Source organism: Microtus pennsylvanicus, chromosome 4 (assembly GCF_037038515.1).
Source record: "Microtus pennsylvanicus isolate mMicPen1 chromosome 4, mMicPen1.hap1, whole genome shotgun sequence".
Classification (NCBI taxonomy): domain Eukaryota; kingdom Metazoa; phylum Chordata; class Mammalia; order Rodentia; family Cricetidae; genus Microtus; species Microtus pennsylvanicus.
The window spans coordinates 78403000-78428715 of record NC_134582.1 but is presented as its reverse complement, the minus strand read 5'-3'; the positions used below and the strand labels follow the sequence as shown (position 1 = coordinate 78428715).

The following is a 25716-nucleotide window of genomic DNA, read 5'->3' as shown; positions in this document are numbered from 1 at the left end:
AGCTAGTGCGATCAAAAAAAAAAAAAAAGATATAGTGAATTGTCTATATTTTCTAGATGAGGAAGTGTGGTGCCTGGAGTTGGGGTGCACGCAGTGACCAGCAGCTCACTGGTCTTTTAGCACAGGTTCTGTGCATCTTCTTGCTGGGCTCGAGCTTCCCCTGCTGCTGGGGTTAAGGTCTTGCACAGCTCATCGAGTGCCCCAGAGCTGTGCTGCAGTCCCAGCTGTGTGCTGTCCGTGAGAATTGGCTTTGCTATAGATGGCGGATTTAAAGTGTTTATTGTTATAACTTGTTATGTTTGTTAGCAGATATCATTGTATCCTCACGTTTCCATTGATCTTTGTAAGAACTAGCCTCACTTGTGTCCTGTTTAGCTGAATTGAGAATGTTGCTCTAATGTTGATTCTAATTTTAAGAAACTGTTTTCAGTTTGGGACAGCCATAATCTGAAATAATAGCTCCCTTTGGCCACAAAACAAATGAAATTTCTTCTTTTCAGGCGCTCCAGAAGTAGAGAGCGAGACAGAAGCCGAGAGCGAAGAAGATCTCGGAGCCGAGATAGGAGGCGCTCAAGGAGTAGAAGCCGGGGCCGGCGATCCCGGTCCTCCAGTCCTGGCAGCAAAAGCAAGAAGGCTGAGAATAGGTAACACTGTCAGTGGCCCTATCTGCTGTGTAATTGTACAGTTCATCCTTATCAGTAATGCAGAGCCTGACTCTTGATATCAACTGTTGGCAGAACTTTTATTTATTAGGTCATGGGGCTTATAATTCAGCTGGAGATTAGTGGATTCTGCTGGTTTTAAACACTACAGTGTACCCTTATTTAGTATATATTATTAATGGTGAAAACTTTTGTAAATATCTCTGTGGGAATTGAGTGTCTTTTGTGGAGGCAGCGATGAGTATTGAAGTGGGCGTGCTGGTTGCCAGCTAGGCAAGCCCTCGGTATTTGTTACATCCTTGGCATCAGTTTCTGTACCTTGGAGATTGCTTTCTCAGACAGTTATAAGATGTTTGTTGACAACTTTTTTAAAGATTCTTATTATTCCTGTATACTCGTGTGTGTGCCTGTGGAGGCAGGAGGCCTCCTGCTGGGGGTGTGGGAATAGTTTTTTCTCTCTTCTATTTTTCTTTTTCCTGAGACAGTGCTGGATTGAGGCACATGCCACCACTTCCAAGCTTTTTTTTCTTAATTGGGGATTGTGTGTGTGTGTGTGTGTTGTATATGTTCATGTGTGTATACTTGCCTGTGTGTGCACATGTGAAGAACTGTACTTCCTCAAATGTCTTATTTATTTTTTAAGATTTGTTTATTATGTATACAGTGTTCTGTCTGTCTGTATGCTTGCAGGCCAGAAGAGGGCACCAGAGAACTCAGTACCTCTGGAAGAACAGTCAGTGCTCTAAACCTCTCTGGCCCACCATCTTTTTTTTTTTTTTATAAGAGAGTGCTTTTCTGAATGTGCTGTGGAGGTTTTCAGTGAGTTCCTGGGAAACTAATCTCATGTCTAACTTTCCCTGGGGTGTGGACCCATATTCAGGATCTCAGGCCTGAGCAACAAGCAGCAATTTACCCACTGAGCTGTCTCTCCCCCCCCCCCCCCACTTTATTAAATTTAACATATATATGTTTTTGAACTTCTTAGCAGATGTGAATAGAAGGATATTTTACAAACTTATCATAAGACTAGAAATAGGGCTGAGCGATGGCCGTCAGTACTCATATTTGAGATTTTAGTCCAACCCCAAGCCCTCAGGTTAGTAAAGTTAGGGCATGGTATGCACTTGTAATCCCAGAGATAGGGAGGAGGCAGGCTTACCAGTGGGTCTTGCTGGCCAGCCAGTCTAGCCCAAATCTGGCCAGTGAGAGACCCTGTCTCAACAAATAAGGTTGACAGCTTCTAAGGCATGCTACCCCAGATTGTCCTTTAGACTCTGTTACACACATGCATGCACACATATGAACACATGTACAAACATTTCTGTACTAAAGAACATACACATTAGAAAGGCAAAAGACAAATTAGATGGCAAAAAAAGTTAACTGGTCAATCTTATAGTTTTTGTTGGAAAATGTCTTTTCGTCTCTGAGTATGTTTGTCAAATTTGAAAGGCTATCCAGAAATTACTCAGAAACACCAGTCATGAATAGAGAGGAGAGATGGGATATTTGAATTTTAGGTATATGAATGTTTTGCCTGCATATGTGTCTGGATTCCTGCATACAAGACCTGCACAGACCAGAAGAGACCCGCTTCAGCTGGTGTCACTTCATGTGGCTGCTGGGAACTGAACTTGGATCTTCTTCAAGAACACAGTGCACCTTACAGCTGAGCCAACTCGTTAGCCTGATGTCAATTAATTTTTTTATATCATTAAAATTAAGCCATTTTACTAGAGGCATAGGTCAAATTTTAAATCCATTGTGATTGTATTATTACATATATGAATTACTAAAATTTTGCAATCCTAAGTTTTTTATTTTTTGGTTTTTCGAGACAGGGTTTCTCTGTGGTTTTGGAGCCTGTCCTGGAACTAGCTCTTGTAGACCAGGCTGGCCTCGAACTCCCAGAGATCCACCTGCCTCTGCCTCCAGAGTGCTGGGATTAAAGGCGTGCGCCACCACCGCCCGGCTAATCCTAAGTTCTGTAATTGTTTTTCTTAGACAAATTTCCTCATGTTTAGTAATGTTTTTTATTAGTGTTAAAAGATTACTTTCTTCTTATGCCAGGTATTTTTTGTTGGACTATGACAATGTGCTGATTATTGGAGAAATAAGAAAATGAGATCCAAGTCTGTTAAATAGTCTAAAATGAGTATTGCAGGACCTTCAGCCGGCTCAGTGGTAAAGATGCTTGCTGCTGAGGTTTGAGTTGACTTTGATCCCTCATTGCCAATGGAGGAGAGACTTGACTCCTGCAAGTTGTCCCCTGACGTCCACAGGCATTGTCACACATACACATTACTAAATATGTCATACAGTGAAGAAGTGATGCTTGTGTTTCCCAGTGCTGGTATCTTATTCTCTTTTGTTCTTTGGTAGGTCTAGATCCAAAGAGAAAGCAGAAGGTGGGGACAGTTCTAAAGAGAAGAAAAAGGACAAAGACGACAAGGAAGATGAGAAGGAGAAGGATGCTGGGGTATGTTCAGCTTGGAACAGGTCTGCAATGGCAGTCTTGTTTTCACAACTGTAGGGATAAGTCCCGCCCCTTAGGGGGCGTGTTCGCCTCGGGCTAATGTCTGCCTATAAATTTGGCGATAGTGCTCCGAGCTGTTGCTTCTACTTTCCTGGTCTCCGCAGGAACGGTGGTTCTGTAAGTCTATTTCTACATTAAAACTATATATATTTTTACAAACTGTCTGCATTCGTTTACGCCGCTACACACAACAGACCAGGCTGGCCTCGAACTCACAGAGATCCTCCTGCCTCTGCCTCTCGGGTACTGGGATTAAAGATATGTGCCACTACCACCCAGTGAAAAAATTTATTTTTTCCAAATTGGTTAAGTGTATTTATTTATTTATCGGTCTTCTGCCTGCATGTATGTTTGCAAGCCAGAAGAGGGCACAAGATCTGATTAGAGATGGTTGTGAGCCACCATGTGGTTGCTGAGGACCTTTGGAACAGCAGGCACTGCTCTTAACCACTGAGCTCCCCGGCAAATAATTGTTTCTTCTTATTTTCTTTTCTTTTCTTTTCTTTTTTTTTTTTTTTTTGGAGAGGGGTTTTGAGACAGGGTTTCTCTGTGTAACCGAGCCTTAGCTGTTTTTCTGTAGATCAGGCTGGCCTTGAATTCACATAGATCTGTTTGCCTCTTTCCCATGTGCTGGAGTTATAGGAGTGTGCCACTATACCTGACGATAATTTTTCCTTTTCTTTTCTCTTCTCCCCCCCCCCCCCCAAAAAAAACAGGGTTTCTCTGTAGCTTTGGAGCCTGTCCTGGAACTAGCTCTTGTATACCAGGCTGGCCTCGAACTCACAGAGATCCCTCTGTCTCCCGAGTGCTGGGATTAAAGGTGTGTGCCAACCCCGCCAGCTGATAATTATTATCTTAATGATACTCTTTTTCTTTAGTTTTACTTTTAAGTAATTTATAACAGTAATATAAAATAAGCAGATAAAAGTCTTGAAGAATACTTCTGAAAACATTGCATATTTATGTTACCTGTTTTTACTCAGAAAATGTGATCAGTCCATATAAAAAGTATCAAATTAGCCTAAAAACTATATACAGATTTTAGTCATCTGGGACCAGCACAGTGGTTTAGCTGGAAAAGCAGTTATTATGGAAGCCTAGACCTGAGTTTGAATGAAACCCACATGAAGGTGGGAAGAAAGGCAGACGACACATTGTCTGCTGCACCCATGCTGTGATGTGTGCAGCCCACTGTCATGCATATGTAAATAAATCAAAATGAAAAGGGTTAAGGCACACAATGGTGTGCTTTACTTTCTCATATCCTTGCCAAGGTTGGGATGTCATTTTTATCAGTCTAATAGGACATAATTATTTTTAAGATTTATTTATTTATTAAGCATACAATGTATTGCTGGCAAGGAAGGCACCAGGTCTCATTACAGATGGTTGTGAGCTACCATGTGGTTGCTGGGAATTGAACTCAGGACCTCTGGAAGAGCAGCCAGTGCTCTTACCTTCTGAGCCTTCTCTCCAGCCCCAGGACATAATAATTGTATGGATGTAGTCGGACTTTCTTTGAGTCAGTAGCTTACAGATAATAGCACAGAGACTTACTAATTAGGAAAGCTTGGCCTTAGCTTAGGCTTTTTCCCTAACTCAGATTAGCTTGTTTCTAGTGATCTGTTCTGTCACCTGCCTCGGTTACCTCTCCTCTGTACATAATGGCCAACTTTCAGTGCCTCGCTGGTGTCCTGTCCCCTTCTCTTCTTCCCATAATCCTCTGTCTCTCCCCTGGAAGTCCTGCCTATTCTCTCCTGTGCCTAGCTATTGGCCATTCAGCTCTTTATTAAAGCAGTCAGAAGGCCCCTTTGGAGAGACATATCTTTACAGTATACAGAAAGATTATCCCATAACATAAGTGTTTTTTTACATTTTGGATTATTATTTTATATTATGCGTATTGTGTGTGTGCCTGCTGCCTGCATAGGCCAGAATAGGGTGCCAGATCTTTAGGAACTGGTGTTAACTGATGGTTATAAACCATCATGTAGATGTTAGGAGTCAAACTTGATCTTCCAGGAAGAGCAGTCATTGCTCTTAACTGCTGAGCTAACTCTCTAGTCTCATTTATTATATTTCTTTATTGAACGTGCCTTTTGTTATGACTCTTCCTTGTTCTCTCTTTTCATCGCTCCTTCCCTCACTGCCTTTCTTTCTCAGGGTCTTGCTATATATCGCTCAGACTGGCCTGGAACTAACCCTAGCCTTCTGCGGTTACAGGTGCTAACGACCAGGAGTAACTTTGTAATTCCAAAATTATATTATGTTTTGTCGGGGTTACACACATGGCATGCCATGGCACAAGTGTAGCCCTCAAATTAACTTTTAAGAGTTGATTGTCTACTTCCACTATATGAGTTATCCATATTGAACTGAAACGATCATTCTTGTTAACAGGTGCCTTTATCTCCTGAGCCATCCATCCCACTGGCCTTGCTTTTAATATAGTAGGAGGGTTAATTATAAAGATGGGTGATTACTAAAGCTGGTTTGCATTTAGGAATGTATACACACATCCATTTTTCTTTTTTTATACTTTTGAGAACTTATTGAAACCTCATATAAGCTGTGCAGTGGTGGTGCACGCCTTTAATCCCAACACTCGGGAGGAAGAGGCAGGTGGGTTTGAGGCCAGCCTGGTCTACAGAGTAAGTTTTAGGAAAGACTTCGTAGCTACTGAGAAACCCTGTTTCAGAAATAAACAAAACAAACAAATAAAAATTTCATGTGGACTATACTTGCTAATTCTGATTTTGGTTTTCCCTCTTTCTTTTTCTCTTTCCCTCCCCAAAGAACTTTGACCAGAATAAGCTGGAGGAAGAAATGAGAAAACGAAAAGAAAGAGTTGAAAAATGGCGAGAAGAGCAGCGTAAAAAGGCCATGGAGAACATAGGGGAATTGAAGAAGGAAATCGAGGAAATGAAACAAGGGAAAAAGTGGAGTTTAGAAGATGATGATGGTATATTTGGGAAGGGTGATGTTCGTTTTTAAAATTGTGGAAAATGTGCCAATGTTGTATTTACATTTTAACATTTTTGCCCGTCTTCCCTGTTGAACAGAGAGAGGGTCAAAGCCAGGGCTTTCGGCATGTCTACCTAATGCTCTAGCCCTGAGCTAGTTCCCTAGGTCTACTTTAACCCTCTCAGGCACAGAATGGTAAGTCTAGTTATTTGCAGTACATTCAGTGCTGCATAGCCCTCATCACTGTCCATTTCCAGAGCTCTTTAATCATCCCGTGTGGAAACTCGACCCATTGAGGATCTCACCATCCTGCCTCCACACTGCTTTCTGTCTCAGAGAAGTGGCCTATGTTCCTCCATATGCAGCCATACTATTGGTGTTTTTCTGTGTCTGGCTTTTTAGTTTGTCATATTGTCTTGAAGTTTCATTCATATTGAATTATTACTCTACTTCTGTGTGGCCTGAGTATATGTACATGACATGGTCTCTCTATATTATCCACAGATGGCCTAGAATTTTCTGTATCAACCAGGCTGGCCTTGAACTCTGCTTTCCAAGTGCTGCAATTAAAAGTGTGGCCATTATTCCTGGAAATATTTTCTTTTCCTGTTTAAGACAGGCTTCCTCTTTCTAACCTTGGCAGGCCTTGAGTTTGTGAGTCTCCTACTTCAGTCTCCCAAGCACTGGGACTGTGTACTGGGCTGGTTTATTTTTTCACTGGCTGTTGATGCTTGAGTTGTTTGCACAGAAATATTTGACTTTCTTTTACAACTTTTGTGGGGTTTTTTGTTGTTGTTGTTTTTTTGTTTTTTTTTTTGTAACTCTTTGTACCTAGAGGCAGATTTTCTGGATACATACTAAGCTAAGGTTATTGTAGTTTTAGTCATAGGGTCTCACTGCTGTTGTAGCCAGCCTGGAGCTTCTGTACTCAAGTGACTCTTCCCTTAATGCCCTGAGTAGTTGGGACTGTAGGGATAAGTCACTGTGCCTGGCCATATTGAGATTTTTAAAGACCTCCTTCAATTACAAAGTAGCATCCAGTAAGAATCACTGATTTTACTTGAGAACACACAGTTGTCACTTGCGGAGTTTGTAGATGGCGCTAGAGTATTTTCCCTCAGTGCAGCTGTTAATGAGAGTAAGCGCCCCCTCATGGTTCCCAATCATCAAGAACTCCAGCCAAGAATCCAGCCCACTCTTCTGCTCTGTGAGAGCAGAGCACCAAGGCACATACATGTATACATTCACATGTTTGTGTTTAAAAAGAGAAGTACACTTCTTACTTTTTATGATTTAAGAGAGAAACATTTCTCCTGCCTTGTCTTGTGCTTCTGAGGCTTAAACCCAGGGCTTAGCAGGTGCTGTCAGTGCACTGCCCCACTGCAGTAATGGAAGTCATAGAATGGAAGTGGCAATTAAAAAAGAATTGTACATGGGCTGGAGAGATGACTCAGAGGTTGAGGGCACAGACTTCCCTTCCACAGTTTCTCAGTTCAATTCCCAGAAACCACATGGCTCACAACCATCTGTAGTGAAATCAAATGACTTCTGATGTTCAGAAGGAGATAGAGCACTCATGTACATAAATGAGTATATCTTAAAAATTTTTAAATTATTTTTATAATTATTGAATTATTTAAAATCATTAGTTTGTGCTTGTGTGTAACTGCATTCGCATGCTTACACACACAGAGAGATCAGAGCACAGCTTCCAGGAATTAGTTCTCCTTCCATCATGGGATGTGGACTTGGCCTCGGTTGTCAGACTTATGCAATACAAGTTTTTCCCCACTGAGCCTGTCACTGGCTGTGTATTTCCCTTTGAAATGTGTGTACAAAGAAAATACGCTCTGCCGTTTTAGATGATGAAGATGATCCTGCAGAAGCTGAAAAGGAAGGGAATGAAATGGAGGGCGAGGAGTTAGATCCATTAGATGCCTACATGGAGGAAGTGAAAGAAGAAGTGAAGAAGTTTAACATGAGGAGTGTGAAAGGCGGTGCGGGCAATGAGAAGGTATGCGGCTAGCTGCCGGGAACGCTGCCTTTATTGCTGTTGCTCTGTTGGCCTGCAGGTTTGTTATTGGGGATTCTAACATCAAGTGATCATGGGGTAAAAAAGCGGGCTGTATTGCTGGGGTTGTTACGTGAAACCACGTGAGTCTGTTAAACAATCTTAAGAATTTATTTAGGTATAAAATGGGGTAAACACTCACTGATAGAGATTAGACTCTGCCACGATCCAGCTGCTGTGTCCTGCTGTTCTGTCCAGGGGAGCTGGGGTCCAACCTCCTGAGCAAGAAAGTGAGAGTGCACTCTCCCTCCCCATCAGCTTCTAAGGGTCACTACTCATATCAGACAAGGCCTTGCCCTATGGCTTTCTGCCCCAAGGTCATTGGCTACATCGATCGAAATTCTACAACAGTGGTAGCAGCAAGCCTTTAATCCCAGCACTGGGAGGCAGAGGCAGGCAGATCCCTGAGTCTACAAAGTGAGTTTCAGGACAGCCAGGGCTACAGAGAAACCCTTTCTCTAAAAAGCAAAAAGCAAAAACAAGCAAAAAATTGTTGTATAAACTTACACGTATAAACTTAGATGTATAAACTTACAGTTTTGTGTTAGTGTATCTATGAACTATTGTGTAGACACATCGACAAGTTTGCAGAAAACCAAAGCTTTCTTGGTCTTCTTAAAACCTAAATCATGTTAGTTTCAATTACATTTTGTAGGATTGAACATTGTCTTTTATCTGGTGTCCACATGTTTTAAAATCTATTTTTTTTAACTTTTGCAAAGTATGGTAATCCTTTTTTATTTTAGAAGTCTGGACCAACCGTCACCAAAGTGGTTACTGTGGTAACAACCAAAAAAGCAGTAGTGGATTCTGATAAGAAGAAGGGAGAGCTGATGGAGAATGACCAGGATGCCATGGAGGTGAGTCTTCAGTCTGACTTGGTTATGCTCATGTCCTAGGAGCATTTATTGCAAACCGTCGGTGTTGATGTGCTTCGCAGTTAGCTACCAGGGCAGGATCTCAGAGTATAGCAGCGGTGTAACTGCGTTGTGTCCTACGTTTCCATTCTCTGCTTTATCAGCTCGTCTCAGGCATGCAGCAGAAAGACAAGTGAAGCAGTAAAGTGAATGGCATTTCTTCCTAGTAACCTCTAATGTAAAGGTCTAGATAATGAAAACAGCAGCAAAACCTCAGTGGTGTTTCTGAGAATTATATGAGGTTTGTATTACTATTAAAACTTTGAATAGGGCTGGAGAGATGGCTCAAAGGTTAAGAGCACTGACTGCTCTTCCAGAGATACTGAGTTCAATTCCCAGCAACCACATGGTGGCTCACAACCATCTGTAATGAGATCTGGTGCCCTCTTCTGGTGTGCAAACAGAACAGTGTGTATGTAATAAATAAATAAATCTTAAAAAAAAAAAAACTTTGAGTAAAGAAAAAGATACTAAGTTGAAAATTTTTTTTGTTTTTTTTGAGACAGGCTTTTTGGAGCCTGTCCTGGAACTAGATCTCGTAGACCAGGTTGGCCTCGAACTCACAGAGATCTACCTGCCTCTGCCTCCCGAGTGCTGGGATTAAAGGTGTGCACCACCACCACCCAACTCTAAGTTGAAAACTTTTATTTATTTATTTTTTTAGTTATAAACTGATGGGCCCATTAGCTCAGGCTTCTTATTAACTCTATAACTTATATTAGTCCATTATTCTTATATATGGTAGCCATGTGGCTCGGTACCTTTTTTGGTCAGGCAGTCACATCTTGCTTGCTCTGTGACTGAGTCCTTCTTCCCAGAATTCTCCTGTTCTCCAATTGAAACCTTTTTAAGGAGTTGATTTACCTATGTTAAAAATCATGGGCATTCTTACTTGAGATTTTTTAGGTTGTGCAATCTTAATTTCGTGCCTAAGAAAGAGGAGGGCTTTGATAACTGGGACTGTTTTCTTCTGGAAGGAGAAATTAATAATGGACTTCCTTTTTTGTTCCTGAAAATTCAAGTATTCTTCAGAGGAGGAGGAAGTTGATCTTCAGACAGCCTTGACAGGCTACCAGACAAAACAGAGAAAACTTCTAGAACCAGTTGATCATGGAAAAATTGAGTATGAACCATTCAGAAAAAATTTTTATGTTGAAGTTCCAGAACTAGCAAAAATGTCTCAGGAGGGTAAGATGTTTCTGTTTGGTTATGTTATGGTGGCCTCCGGGAGAGTGTGTTCTATTCCACAGGGGTAGCGTGCATAGGCTTGGGAGCTGGAAGATGTTTTGGAAGTATCTTTAAAAAGAGCAAAACGATAGAGTCACATAGTTGTTCTTAGGGGTAGAAGTAATGTTTTTGTCATATTCGGACAGTGTTTCTGTTGGCCCTGCTGGTGTGTGAGGCAGTTGGTATGACTGCTCACCATCAGCCGGCTGTAAATGCAATGTGGGAAAATCATGCCACACCAGGTGGTTGTGTTGTTGGGCATTTATTATTCTGCTACAGTCGAAGAAAACAGGAAAACCAGAGTGTTGAAACTGGGGTATTTGCGTTGTTCTTGATTTACTGCAACAATTGTTGCTTGGTCTCTCTGAGCTTTAGTGTTTCTCTGTAGCTCAGCTGTAGGATTTCTTTAGATAGCACTTAAACAAAGGTGAGGATGTTTGACCTTTGACCGCCTAGTGAACACAGCTGGATGGTACCAGCAGAAGAGTTTCTAACAGGCTTTGTTTTCCAGAGGTGAATGTGTTTCGATTGGAAATGGAGGGCATTACAGTTAAAGGAAAAGGTTGTCCCAAACCAATTAAGTCGTGGGTCCAGTGTGGAATTTCCATGAAGATACTAAACTCCCTCAAAAAGTAAGTGGTTGGGGGCTGGAGAGATGGCTCAGTGGTTAAGAGCATTGCCTGCTCTTCCAAAGGTCTTGAGTTCAATTCCCGGCAACCACATGGTAGCTCACAACCATCTGGAATGAGGTCTGGTGCCCTCTTCTGGCCTGCAGACATACACACAGAATATTGTATACACAATAAATAAATAAATATTTTTAAAAAAATAAAAAAATAAAAAAAAAAAAAAGTAAGTGGTTGATGGTTATGTACAGTTTTCAGTGTCCTGCTACTCCCCATGTTCCTTCCACACAAATATCTCTGGATTTCAGTTATATTCGTAACTTAAAATTTTTCTCTTAGGTGGAAGTTCCCATCCCAGGTAGTTGACTGTGCTGGGGAACTAGTCTACCGTTGAGCTACATCTTAGCCCCAGGCTTTTAAAGAAATTTGTAAACGTCTTTAATGAGCTGTAGTGTAAGTGTGGAGTTGACCAGTTGGAGTTTATGATCCAGTGGTATGTTTATGGGTTTGTGCAGCCATCTAGTTATAGACATTTTCATCAGTCTTCCCTGTCCTTTATCAGTCTTCTTCCATCTCCTTCACCCTAGGCAACCACTAGTGTACTTCCCATGCCTGTGGTCTGGCCCCACTGGACAGTTGATGCAGGTGGAATTACATAGTGTGCCGTCTTTCCTGATTGCTTTTTTTTTTTGTCACTTGGTAAAATTACTATTTTCAGGGTTCCACCCTGTGGAATTTCTTAGTGCTTCATTCTTTCATTGTCAATTTAAAAAATTATTTATTTTAAAAACTATCAATTTTTTGTTGTTGTTGTTGTTATTGTTGTTGTTTGTCTCTTTATGTAGCTAGCCCTGGCTCTCCTGGAACTCAATGTGTAGACAAGGTTGGCCTTGAACTCACAGATTCGTTTGCCTCTGCCTCCTCGGTGCTGGGATTAAAGGTATGCACCACCATGCTGACTTTTAAATATTTTTTTTATTTGTTTTTCATTTGTATTTTATTTTGTGCCTGGCTGCATGCTTGCTGGAGCACATGTACTGTGGCTTGTGTGGATGGAGATGAGAGGATAACTCTGGGGAGTCTGCTCTTTCTTCTACCTTGCAGATTCCACATATCTACTCAGGTTATCTGGCCTGAGTGCAAGCACTCACTAAGCCTTCATGTCAGCCCAGCAAGATATAAACGAGGGCTTCTTTTGTTCTGCCCAGTCTGAGGCCCTTTTAACATAATCACTCAGAGGCTTAATATTAATTACAGATTTTTTTTGCTTATTAGCTCAGGCTTATTATTAACTAACTCTTACAACTAATTAACCCATTTCCATTAGTCTATATTATTTTTTTGTTTGTTTTGTTTTTCGAGACTGTTTCTTTATGAAACAATCCTGACTGTCCTGGAACTCACTCTGTAGACTAGGCTGGCCTCAAACTCACAGAGATCCTCCTGTCTCTGCCTCCGGACTGCTGGGATTAAGCATGCGCTGCCACCACCTGGCCTTATTGCTCTATATTTTACATTGAGGCTTGTGACTTGTTACCTAACATCTTACTTCCCCAGAGGCTATTGGCATCTCTCTGCCTTTGCCCTTCTTTACCGTGTATCTCTGCTTGGATTTCCCGCCTGGCTCTATTCTGCCTGGCTGTTGACCACATTAGCTTCATTATTAAGAAATGGTAATGAAGCCGGGCAGTGGTGGTGCCTGCCTTTAATCCCAGCACTCGGGAGGCAGAGGCAGGCAGATCTCTGTGAGTTCGAGACCAGCCTGGTCTACAAGAGCTAGTTCTAGGACAGGCTCCAAAACCACAGGGAAACCCTGTCTCGGAAAGAAAAAAAAACAAAAAAAAAACAAAAAAAGAAATGGTAATAAAACATATTCACAGCATACAGAAAGACATCCCCACAGCACTTGGCTTTTTCTGCTGTCCACCAAATAATGTTTTATCAGGTGGATATATCACATTTAGAAGAAGTAATGTTTGTGGTCCCCTGAGAGTAGTTAATGCTCATAATTCTTGTGTTCTTTTTGTTTCTTTTTAAGGCATGGCTATGAGAAGCCCACACCAATCCAAACTCAAGCAATTCCTGCTATAATGTCTGGACGAGATTTAATTGGCATTGCCAAGACAGGAAGTGGAAAAACCATTGCCTTTCTTTTGCCCATGTTTAGACACATCATGGATCAGAGATCTTTAGAAGAAGGAGAGGGCCCAATAGGTACAAATCTTCTCATCACGTCATTCTTAGAAGTGCTGTTGTTACTTCAGAAAGACCTGATTCTTGCAGTTATTAATTATGACAATAAAGATGTCTTTATGTGCATTTCCTTTATCAATATGGCAGTTTGGGGCTGATTTCCCCATACCAGCAGGTGGAATGAGAATCTTCAGAGCTCTGGAGTGACATCTTAAGAAGTACAAAAACAAGGCTGGCACAGCTCAGTTTTAAAACTGACCTGGCAGGTAGACCCCTCATGCATCTCTCTGTTTATTTATGTTGAGGTGTGTTCTCAGCCCTGTATCACTGTATTATGAACTCGGCGTAGGAGAAGGAAAAGTGTGCTTTCCCAGTGTGCCAGGGTTTCATGTAGGATTAGGTCTTCAGATTCAGATTTCTTCGCATTTTTGCAGTTACGACTTGCATATTTGATTAGGGAAAATTACTCAGCTCTTTCTGTGGAAACACACGGCACGGTGCATTCTCTGTACCTCTCAGAGCGATGTGCTTTGGGCAGCAGCTGTGGCTTCTGTAGCACAGAGTCACTTGATTCCCTTTACCCTGTGATTTGCTGTTGGAAACTATGTTGTTTTCGAGTATATTTCTGAGGTTTGAGTATGCTCTGTAACTGTTATTTCCTCATAGCACGTTCTTGAGAATCCATTTGCCCTTTACCTTGGTTTCTGCCATTACTATATTTTTGAAACACAGTTTTCAGGTTTCCATAAAGACCAAACATTTTTCACTGAGACATGGGCCATCCTGCACAGGTCTACTTTAGTGTTTTGAAGCGTCTTCTGAAGGGTTGGGGTTAGGCTTTGACATATTTATCTTTTCAGCTGTCATCATGACTCCAACTCGAGAACTGGCTTTACAGATCACTAAAGAATGTAAGAAGTTTTCGAAGACCTTGGGACTCAGAGTGGTCTGTGTGTACGGAGGGACAGGAATCAGCGAGCAGGTACTTAGAATAAACCACTCAGCCTTTCTATCTTTTTCAGATTGAATGTTCCAGTGAGTTAAGTAATTCTTTCATTTTAGTGTTTGTATGTAGGTAATTCCCCTTAAAATCTTAAAGGGTATTTGGTGTGAAATAATTATAAGGTTTATAAGTATAATAATTAAACAATTATAAGTGCCTGTGGTGTGCCTGTGATTCCCACATTAAGAAGACTGAGGAAGGAGGATCCCTAGCTTGAGGCCTGAGAACCATATAGAAAGACCCTGTCCTGAGAAGGGTGTGTGTGCATGTGTAGATGGGGCATCCCTGTAACCCCAGAACTCAGAAGAAAGCAGACGCAGGAGGACCACTGCAAGTTTGAAACTGGCTTCCTATACATAGCAAGTTCCAGGCCAGCCAGGTATATGTGTCAAGACCTTATCTTATACCCTTGCTCCTAAGAATGTGTGATGTCATGCCGGAAGCTTATGTTCTGTAGAGACTAGGCATGATGTGGCTGAATAAATAAAGCCCTTATATATTTAAATCTTGATAACAGAGTTGAGCTTAAACATTCTTTCCACAAAACACAAAAATTGATGGCTCTGTGATAAAAGATGGAACTTGATTGTGCTGATTATCTTGCCAATGTGTATATAGACCAGAAAACATCATTCGTGTTTCTAAACTCCATTCTTTTTGGTGTGTGCTGCGGATTATTGACCCAAGGGTCTGATGAATGCTAGACGGGAGTTTTGGTATCAGTGAGCTACAGTTCTCTGGCTCCCAGTATGTGCACTTCATTGTTACTAATTGTTTCTCAAAACCTGGGGAATGAAGAAAAATAATAAATCTAATAAAGAATTTTGAAGTCTTTTTTTTGGGGGGGGGGTGCTGTTTTAGACAGGGTTTCTTTTTGTATCCCTGCCTGTCCTCTTTTTATTTATTTATTTATTAAAAATTTCCACATCCTCCCATTTCCCTCCCACTCCCTCCACTCTCCCTTCCTCTCCCCCTCCCCCTCCAGTCCCTGCTTGTCCTCTTTGCAGACTCGCTTTGAACTCACAGAGATCCATCTGCCTCTGAAGTGCTGCGATTAAAGTTGTGCACCAACACTGCTGGGCTTAAAGTAGTTCTTAGCATTAATATGTGCTATGCCTAAGAATGCAGGTCTGTTTTTCCATTTTATAAGTGAAAAATTATGCAGAATGATGACATAAGTTGACCAACTAGGTTAATTAGAGCTGCAGTTTGCCTTAGGACATGGTCCTGTAATTCTCAGACCAACAGTTTCTGTCTCTGATCTATGCTAGCTTCTTTAGAAGGTGCTAACTAATGCTATGTGTTAGTGCTAGACCTTCATCTTTGTTCATAATGATATATAGAAAAATTTTAGGAAGCTTTGACTGTCTTTGATTTAGCATTTTCTCATGACAGGATCTGTCTATGTAGCTCTGACTGTCCTTTGTGGACCAGGTTGGCCTTGAACTCAGAGATCTGCCTGCCTCTGCCTCCCAAATGCTGGGGTTAAAGGCATGTGCCACCACGCTTAGCAAGAAAGTGTATTTTAGAACAAGTGTTGTATGAACATGCCTTGAGAATTTTTTGCATTTTTGCTATTTTAAATATTTGAACTGTTAATTTTTGCCAGTTTATTTGACCATACAGCCTGTAGTAAGAAATACATGTATATTTTTTTTCTTTTGATTTTTTTGAGACAGGATTTCTTTGAGAAAACCCTGGCTGTCTTAGAACTTAACTCTGTAGACCAGGTTGGACTTGAACTCAGAGAGATCCACCTCTTTCTGCCTTCCAAGTGCTGGGATTAAAGATTCCACCACTGCCCCGCTATAAAACAAATTGTGTGTATTTGTTTGTGACAGATCTTAGTTAGCCCAGGAAGGCTCTGAACTTGCTGTGTAGCTGAGGATGACCTTGATATTTCCAGATGGATCTTTCTTTCCTGTCTTCCAAGTGCTGCGCTTACTTACAGGTCTGTGTCACCACATCTGGCAAGAAAACAAACATCTTAGAGCCTTTGCAGTGAGAATGGTTTGAGCTCTGCCACAGGGGCTTTAGGTTTCCACCAGACAGTCAGGCAAAGATGCTGCTGCCAGGCTTACCTTAGCTTTGAGATCAGAGAAGCATCTCAGGGCTCTGTAATAGAAGAAACAAAAAAAGTTAAAACATTAACAATAGTCTGTGTGTGAGTGACTGTGTTGGCTCTGTCAGCCTTAGTTCTATTGGAAAGGAACCATTACATTTTTTCCTTTTTTTTTTGTTTATATTTTATAATTATACCTGTGTTTGTGTGCACACGTGTGCGTGTGTGTGCACGTGCGGGTCACACATGTGTTTGAGTTTGCTTATGTGCTTGCCCACGTGCACATGCAGCACTTGAGTATAGTCAGAAGATGGATATAGGAGTCGGTTCTCTCCTTTTACCATGTGAAATCCTGGGCAGTGAACCTAAGTTGTCATCCTGGCAGCAACCACCTTTACCACAGCCCTGTACTTTCTTAAATACTAAAACACATATGGGAAGCAGTATGTCATCTGGAATATTTGCCACTCTTGCTGGTACCTGTGCTGTAGGAGATGACTTTCAGGCCAACCAACATCCCAGAGTTGCAATTGCTTTAAGGCTGGAAAGATCATTCAGTGGTTGAGAGCACTGTCTGCTCTTCTAGAGGACTTGGGTTTGATTGCCAGTGCCCCAAGGTAACTTGCAGCCATCTGTAACTCCAGTTTCAGGAAGAGCCAGTGCCCTCTTCTGGCCTCTGCCAGCGTTGTATGTACGGGATGCATAGACGTTCTTACAGGCAAAACACTCATACATGCAAAATAAAGGGCGGAAGGAAAGAGAATGACCAGTGCATGCATTCAGTATAACCTGGTGCATCCATGTGTGTTTGTATAGAGATCAGCAGAGCTTCCCGAGTCCCGTGCACTGTTACTGTGTTTTCTATTGGTAAATCTGCTGGTGTGGCTTAGAAGACTGATGTCATGGTTTCCTAAATTTGGAAAGCATTGATCTCTGTGTTAGAATATGTATTTTATTGTTTATTTTGACCTCCTGTTCTTGATTTTCGAGAAATAGTTGCAAATTAAAATCTGGAAAATTCTTGAGTTTTATTAGTTTCAAATTTCTGGCCCCAGTTGTCATCCTGCCGCTCCCTGTCCTTCAGCACGCTGTCAGCCCCAGGGCCACATGCCAGCCTCCAGTCTTGTATTCAGACTTTGTCTTACCTGTTAGAGCCACGAGTGGGTCAGCTGCTGTTTTCATATCTGTTGAAGAAGTCCTGATGACTATACTATGAAATTTCATCCTGTTTCATTAGATCGCTGAGCTGAAAAGAGGTGCTGAGATTATTGTTTGCACACCTGGTCGAATGATTGACATGTTAGCTGCTAACAGTGGTAAGTCACAGGTATTTTTTTTTTAATTTGTTTTGTTTTTTTTTCCTTTTTAAACTTGACACATTTTTGTTAAAACAGATGTTGGAAACCAACAAATGGTTTCTATGTTTCTTCTTAAAGCTGTAATATCTTAAAGTGAATATTATTGTTGAAAGTATTAGTTAAGTTTTGGCAGTTCAGTTTCTTTTCACAACTAACTTTGCAGTATCTTATAGCATTTAACTTGACTTTTTTTGGCTTATCTTTGCTTTTTAAAAGGGTAACATCATAGTCTTTATTATAAAATTCTCCACAGGAGTTAGTATTTTATAATAATAGACAAATTAAGTTATTGCAGCTTCAAGAAATGTGTCTTTTGTAAATACTGCATGTTTTTAGATCAAATGTTATGTTTTGTTAAAATATTCCCTATCAAAACTGATACTAAACTGTTGACATTATTTAACTTCTGTGGAGAAAGGCCCTGAGGATTTATAGACCTGGGCTTCCGAGATGGTAACCGTCAAAGGTAGGTGACTTAATGCTCTTTCCAACCTTGTGAGACTCTTGGCGGCTGGAGATGTTAGTGTGAACACTGTATATTTAGTTTTTGAAGAAACAGCTGGTTAGAAGTTTCCATTGCAGCGTTCAGACTATTGTAACTGAGTGCTGGAACCGAGGAGTGCATGTTTGTACTAGTGTCCGCCTGAGCTTGGGGTAAACTTGATTCTCCCTGAGGCTGTTTGAGGCCTTGCGCTTGTGTAGCAAGTGAAGGTTTGGGGATGAGTGCTGACTGTATAATTCCTTGTTTTTTCTCACTGTTATATTAATTAAACCTCCTGAACTTCATCTTGATTAATTTTACCTTTTTCCTTTATTTGTCTTTTTTTGTTTACCTTTTAATAACTATTTTATACATATTTTTGCCAGGTGGTTGATTCTGCAGTTGATAGAAATGCTTACTGATCTTTGAGAAAGGATTTTTTGTATTTTTAGTTTTTAACTGGTTAAGAAGCCAGGGCTGTTTATTAAATCAGTGGCAGCAATTAATACTTTACTGTATATCTTTGCATAGAAAAGTGTATTTATCTGTAATGCATTTGTTATTTAAAGTTTGTGTAATACATTGTTCCCAGTGATTTTGAGCAGTTTGTCAGTGGTTTGACATGCCCATTTAAGGTGCTTCTGACTGTATGGTAGTAGGCTGTAAAGTGGCAGAGGCTCTCTGCCTCTGAAGTAGTTAGCACTGGAACCTGCTTTCCACACATACGCTGTAATCTCTAATATGTTTTTTTCTAGGTGATGCTGTCAGATAATGGCTGATGTGGCTCGATGCTTCATCTCAGTCTTAGTTTTATGATGTGTTTTGGAGAGGGCTGTTTTCTGAATTTTACAGGTTCTTCAGGCCCTATGATGGTATGCAAGAGGCGAGTTTGACAAAATAAAGGGCCTCATGTACCCACTGTCAGAAAGTACTTGCCACTAGATTAAGACTTTTATACCAAAGTTTCTTTTCACTGTTTAAAGAAACCTAACCTTCCCCTCTGCTTAAGTCAGGCATTTTAGTTCCCTTTATGGTTTTTTTAAAGTTCTTGGTTGTCATCGTGAATTGTGACTGATAGTTAGTGTTTTTTTTGTCTTTTTTTTTTCTTTTGACCTTAGGTCGAGTCACAAATCTCCGAAGAGTGACATATGTTGTTTTAGATGAAGCAGACAGAATGTTTGACATGGGGTTTGAACCACAGGTAATAATTCCATTTCTTTGTAATTTTAAAGGTTTATTCTACCTTTAATTGTGTGTATGGTGTGTGGTGTGTGCACATGAATGCCGGTGCCTGCAGAGGCTGGAAATGTCAGCTCATCCTGGAGCTGAAGTCCCAGGTGATTGTGTGCTGTTCCATGTGGGTGTTTGGTGGGTGCCTGGAACTGGACCTGGTTCTCTGAGAGCTCTCTCCAGCCCCTCACTAAGGCTCTTAAGGTTTTGAAGTGTAGAGGATTTGGTGACAGCTGTGAGAATAAGACATCTGCATGGTCTGGGAAGGAGAGAGTGGCCCTGAAGGGACAGCAGAAGCATAGCCTTTTGATTATTTCCATACCTCCAAAGAGACATCATCTGCCATATACTACCATTGTATTTAGATTCAGAAACTGAACTCTTTTTTTTGGAGACAGGGTTTCACTGTATAGCCATGGCTGTTCTAGAACTCCTTCTGTAGACTGGGCTGGCTTCGAATTCACAGAGATCTGCCTGCCTCTGCCTCATCAGTGCTGGGATTAAAGGTGTGCTCTGTCAACGTCCTGTTAGAAACTGAATTGTGAATGAGATATGAGTAGGTGGGCCTAAAAATCCAGGATTGTGGAATCCATGAACCATTTGGGGAGCAGTTAAATAGATGCAGTCCAGTTCACACGGAGTAGAGGACTTCAGGTTCTTCATGAGCTGTCACAGTCTTACAGTCTCAGCGAATGGGGCTGAAGGACTGAACAGGATCTGCTTCTAGGTAAAACTGGCTGCTTTGTCAGTGAGGGGCATAATCAATAGGGTCCCCTCCCCCCCAGTATTTAATATATATTTTGGACATGGCTGTATGTATGTATGGGGCTGAAAGTCAGATGATGACTTGCAGTGGTCAGTTCTTTGCTTCCAATCCTGGTAGAGCCCAGGGATTGAATTCAGGCAGTCAGATTGGGTGGCAGGTTCCGTAATCTACTGAGCCAGTGTTGTGGTTTTTTTTTTTTTCCTTTTTTAAAAGTTTTATTATAGCCCGTGGAGAGGAAAATTAAAGAGTGATGATTTTTGTGAGCTTTATTGGTTAAAATCAAGGGGTAAGTAGGGCTTCAGGTCATGGGCTGCTATTTAGATATTGGTAAATCACCATGACTAATACAGCTTCAGGAAGTGAGAGTTTATACTCTAGGATAAAGTTTATCCTCTAGGATGGCTCTGTTTGGATAGGATTAGGAAAGCAGTAGTATGCGTCTAGGCAGAAGTCTATTGATGGGCTAGAGAGGTGACTTAGTGGTTCTTCCAGAGGATCCAGATTTGATTTCCAGCATCCACATGGCAGCTCACAGCTGTCTGTGACTCCAGTTCCAGGGAATCTGAAATCTTCACACAGACATACATGGAGGCAAAAACATGAATGAACATAAAATAAAAATAAATAAATAAATAATTAAAGAAAAAGAAGTCTATATTGAAGAAGATAAAGAGCCAGGCAGTGGTGATGCATACTTTTATTCCCAGCACTTGGGGGACAGAGGCAAGCAAATCTCTGTGAGTTCAAGGTCAGCCTGGTCTATAGAGTGAGTTCTAGGACATCCAGAGCTACACAGAGAAACCCTGTCTCAAAAACAAAAAGGAGAAAAGAATGTAGCATGAATTATAAAAACACAGAGACAGATATTGGGGTTCAAGCTGAAGATAAAAAAAGTAAAGCAGCCAACCACTAGAGAGACCTTTTACCTCTACCAGAACTTGAGATTGAAGGGGTGAGATAGATCCTGTCCTCACACTGCCTCCTCAGACTGCTTCAGACTGCTCCTCAGACTGCATGCAGCCTTGGATTACAACCATCTCCAACAAACCTCAGACTGTATTCAGTTCCTGTCTCCTCCTACCTTATATTCTTCTCTCCACCCTACCATATCCCTTCCCGTTTCCGCCTCCCTAGGGCTGGGATTAAGGCGTGGGGCTCCCAAGTACTGGAATTAAAGGTGTGAGCCACCATTGCTTGGTCTCTAGCGGCTTAGCTCTGCACGCCAATCTTCAGGCAAGGTTTTTTTGTTAAAACACAAACTATCACTACACTTGCCACCCTAGCTTAGCCTGCCCTTTCTTGACAAGATGTAACCGAGAGCTGCAAATTCTGGTATAAGTTCGGAGTTTTTAAGATAATGAATTTAAAGTAACTGAACTAGCTCTCCAAAGTTCCTTCTGCTTGATTTGAGGAATGGGTAGGTTTTTGCAGACTCATTGTATTTATACATATATACTATATTGTTTTCTCAGGTCATGCGCATTGTGGATAATGTTCGTCCTGACCGACAGACAGTTATGTTTTCAGCTACTTTCCCTAGAGCTATGGAGGCTTTGGCCCGCAGGATCCTGAGCAAGCCCATTGAAGTTCAGGTTGGGGGCAGGAGTGTGGTTTGCTCAGATGTGGAACAACAAGTGGTAGGTACTGTTTTCAGGAAATTGTTAGTTTAGACAGTGTGTGTGTGATCCTTTTTATATCATAGTTGTGAAATAGGTAGATAACTTCTAAAGTTAAATATTACGCATCAGTTATAACCTTCAGTCTGTTGCCAGGTACATGGAACTGACTTAATAAAGCTCTTTTTAGTTCTCCCCACCAGCAATGAAGGCTAACAGAAATGGGATACATCTTTCTTGTCTTTAATTAATGGAATTGAGGTTAAGGGACAGAGTGAGCCAGTGACCACAGTGGCTGCCACAGTTACAACTCTACCAGCTAAAAGTCCGCATTTGCTTAGCTGATTTAAGGTCTAGGAAGCTATTATATTCTCCTCATTCAATACAGATTAAACATTTTTGTTTTAAGACACATTTGTGTTTTTTACATTAACTTGCTACAATGTGTTGTTTTCAGATTGTGATTGAAGAAGAAAAGAAATTCTTGAAATTACTCGAGCTTTTAGGCCATTATCAGGAGTCGGGATCTGTCATTATATTTGTTGACAAACAGGAGCATGCCGATGGTCTCCTGAAGGACTTGATGAGAGCATCTTACCCCTGCATGTCTCTTCACGGCGGTAACATTTGCTTAACTTAACTTGCCAACAGCTGTCTTGTGCTCTGAATAGTACCTGCTTTGTTTTCTGTAATGTGGGTAGAAGAAATCTGACAGGCATTTGACAAAATTCCACCTTCATGCCCTGCTATCTATTGCTCTTCACGTAATTGCCTTGAGAAAGTGCCTCACTGTCCTAGCTGTCAGAATCCGCCTCTCTCCGTGATCCAGTGCTAGTACAGTCAGAGGTATAAGGAGACTGTTTACATGACCATTAGAGACTTGATTCGTCGGTCTTCTTTTTTGCATAGCAAGCAAGCAAGCAAGCAAGCAAGCAAGCAAGCAAGCAAGCACTGTTTCCCTGTGAAGCTTCTCCCTCTCTCCTTGTACCTAGAACTTTTCATCATCCACATGAAGACTACTGGTTAAGCAATTATTCTCTATGTCTTCCTTTCACCTGTCCTTTATTACTTTGATACTTCCGTACTATCTTATGCCTTTATGAATTTCTTATCCTTTGTGTTGTTTATTGGGAATTAATACATTTCATATCCTTTTGTGTTTGTTCTGGTTCACCCAGTCATGATTTTATGATTCATATTTTAACATGTATTAGATTTTCTTCTAAAAGCTGGATAATACATCCTTTTGTGTATATTTATTATCTTCTTTTGATTCATTTGTTGATAGAGACCTGGTTGGTTTTATTATTAGACTCTTGTGTATGATGTGACTATGGTATGTGTTCATCTTAACAGCTGTTAGTTCCTCTGAGTAATGGAATTGCTAGAACCAGAACTCAGACTTTAAGTTTTTGAGAAATCATCAAATTGATTTTTTTTTTTTTTGATTTTCGAGACAAGGTTTTTCTGTAGTTTTTGGTGCCTGTCCTGAAACTAGCTCTTGTAGATCAGGCTGGCCTTGAACTCATAAAGATCCTCCTGCCTCTGCCTCCCTAGTGCTGGGATTAAAGGCGTGCGCCACCACTGCCTGGCAAATTGATATATTTTTAAAGATTTATTTATTTATTTATTTATTGTGTATGCAGCGTTTTTCCTACATGTTTGCCTGCATGATAGAAGAGGGTGTGGTTGCTGGGAATTGAACACAGATTTCTGAGCCATCAGCCCTGAGTTTTGTTTTTTTTTTTTTTTTTGATTTTTTTTCGAGACAGGGTTTCTCCGTAGCTTTTGGTTCCTGTCCTGGAACTAGCTCTTGTAGACCAGGCTGGCCTCGAACTCACAGAGATCCGCCTGCCTCTGCCTCCCGAGTGCTGGGATTAAAGGCGTGCGCCACCACCGCCCGGCTCCTGAGTCTGTTTTTTATTTCTGTGTTTAGGACTTTCTTAGTAGAAATGGAAAATTTCAACATGTTTTTCTGTTTGTCTCTTTAATTTACTTACAGGTATTGATCAATATGACAGGGACAGCATTATAAATGACTTTAAGAATGGAACCTGCAAACTTCTTGTAGCCACGTCAGTTGCTGCTCGAGGTCTAGATGTGAAACATCTGATTCTTGTAGTAAATTACAGCTGTCCCAACCATTATGAAGATTATGTGCACAGAGCTGGACGGACTGGAAGGGCAGGCAACAAAGTAAGTCTTTACAGTCATGTCTTTACTACAGCACAGGTGTTTAGTTTCAGGAATAGATAGCAGAGTAACATTATGATGTTATTTTGAAAGTCTTTAAATAGCTGAACATTGACTGGATGTTGTTAATCACATATGTATTTATGTCTCCATATTGTTAAAATGACCAGTTTTGGGGCTGCAGAGATTGTGCTTCTTTTTTTTTTTTTTTAAAAGATTTATTTATTATATATACACAACTTTCTGCCTCCATTTATACCCACACACCAGAGGAGGGCACCAGATCTCTTTACAGATGGGTTGGAGACACCATGTGGTTGCTGGGAATTGAACTCAGGACCTCTGGAAGAGCAGGCAATGCTCTTAACCACTGAGCCATCTCTCCAGCCCCCGAGATTGTGCTTCAGTTGAGAACACTGGCTCCTTTTTGCGGAGGTCCTGTGCATAGGCAGAGTTTTCCTGTCCCAGCCACCTGCTCCTAACTAACTTGGCAGCTGCTTCCCAAATAACTGACTCGGAGACTCGATATAAATTATAAATGCTTGACCAATAGCCAGGCTTGTTACTAACTAGATCTTACAACGTAACCCATTTCTATTAATCAGTGTGCTGCCCCAGGGCTCATGGTTTACCTCTGTCCCATTTTGTGTGACCAACCTGTTCATCATCTTACTGGCAACTCCTTTGACTCCTTCCTTCTTCTTCCAGTCATTCTCAGTTTGGCTTTCCCACCTAACGATCCTGTTCAGCTATTGGCCAGACAGCTTGTTTATTAAACTAATCATAGCGATATATATTCACACAGTGTACAGAGGATTATTCCACAGCACTTGTGTTCTGTTTACAGTACTCACTGTTCACAACAATCTGTAGCTCCAGTTCTAGGGAATCCTGATGCCCTCTTCTAGCCATGATAGGCAGCAGGTGTGTATGTGGTGCACAGACATAAAAGCAAATACCCATGCATATTTAAAACAAAATTAAGCCAGACAGTGATGACACGAGTCTTTAATCCCAGTACTTGTGGGCAGAGGCAGGCAAATCTGTGTGAGTATGAGGCTGGCCTGATCTACAGAGTAAGTTCCAGGACAGCCAGGGCTACACAGAGAAACCCTGTCTTGAAAAACCAAAACCAGAACAAAGCAGAATTAAGATTATCAGGTACCTTTGTGGTTTCTAGTAGGTAGTGGTAACAGTTTATATTTCGCTCTTGCCTAACATGTTCTGCACATAGAGACACGTAAATTCAGGATGTTTCATTGCTTTTTAGTGCTTGTTTTCTTTACTTGATGTTCTATAGTCTAAGGCAGTGGTTCTCAACATTCTTAGTACTGCTCCCTTTAATACAGTTCTTCATGCTGTCATGACCCCAACCATATATTATTCTGTGGCTACTTCATAACTATAATTTTGCTACTGTTATGAACCATAATGTAAATATCTTATATGCAACTCCCAAAGGGGCCTAAGACCTCTTGCTACTGTTTTATTTGGGGGATGATGTCTTTGTCAAGTCTGTCCGCAAACTGTAGGTGTGCCACTACACACAACAAAAGTTCTTTCTTTTTGTTTTTTTTATTTTGCAATGCTGGGGATATAGCAAGTGTCTCATCACTGAGCTGTATGCCCAGTCAGTCATTCCTTCTAAAGAAAATAATTATTTAATTAATTTTTATGTGTATAGATATTTTTCCTGCATATATGCCTATGCATACATTGCCTATGGAGACCAGTGTTGGATCCCCTGGAACTGGAGTTAAGACAATTGTGAGCTGCCACGTTGGTGCTGGAAATCAAACCAGGTCTTCTGG

The 25716-nt window shown here is 41.1% G+C and overlaps 1 protein-coding gene across 2 annotated transcripts in view; it reads left to right on the top strand.

The window, feature by feature from the left end:
* Nucleotides 1-25716, top strand: part of Ddx46 (DEAD-box helicase 46) — a 46498-nt gene that overhangs the window by 5077 nt on the left and 15705 nt on the right. For both annotated transcript variants that reach the window (XM_075969531.1, XM_075969530.1), the window contains exons 3-16: nt 501-644; nt 3045-3141; nt 5995-6160; nt 8025-8176; nt 8980-9093; nt 10173-10338; nt 10889-11009; nt 13042-13217; nt 14057-14178; nt 17499-17577; nt 19219-19301; nt 21569-21733; nt 22170-22332; nt 23715-23908. In XM_075969531.1, coding sequence (XP_075825646.1) covers nt 501-644; nt 3045-3141; nt 5995-6160; nt 8025-8176; nt 8980-9093; nt 10173-10338; nt 10889-11009; nt 13042-13217; nt 14057-14178; nt 17499-17577; nt 19219-19301; nt 21569-21733; nt 22170-22332; nt 23715-23908 — 1942 coding nt within the window. The remainder of the gene's footprint in view (nt 1-500; nt 645-3044; nt 3142-5994; nt 6161-8024; nt 8177-8979; nt 9094-10172; nt 10339-10888; nt 11010-13041; nt 13218-14056; nt 14179-17498; nt 17578-19218; nt 19302-21568; nt 21734-22169; nt 22333-23714; nt 23909-25716) is intronic.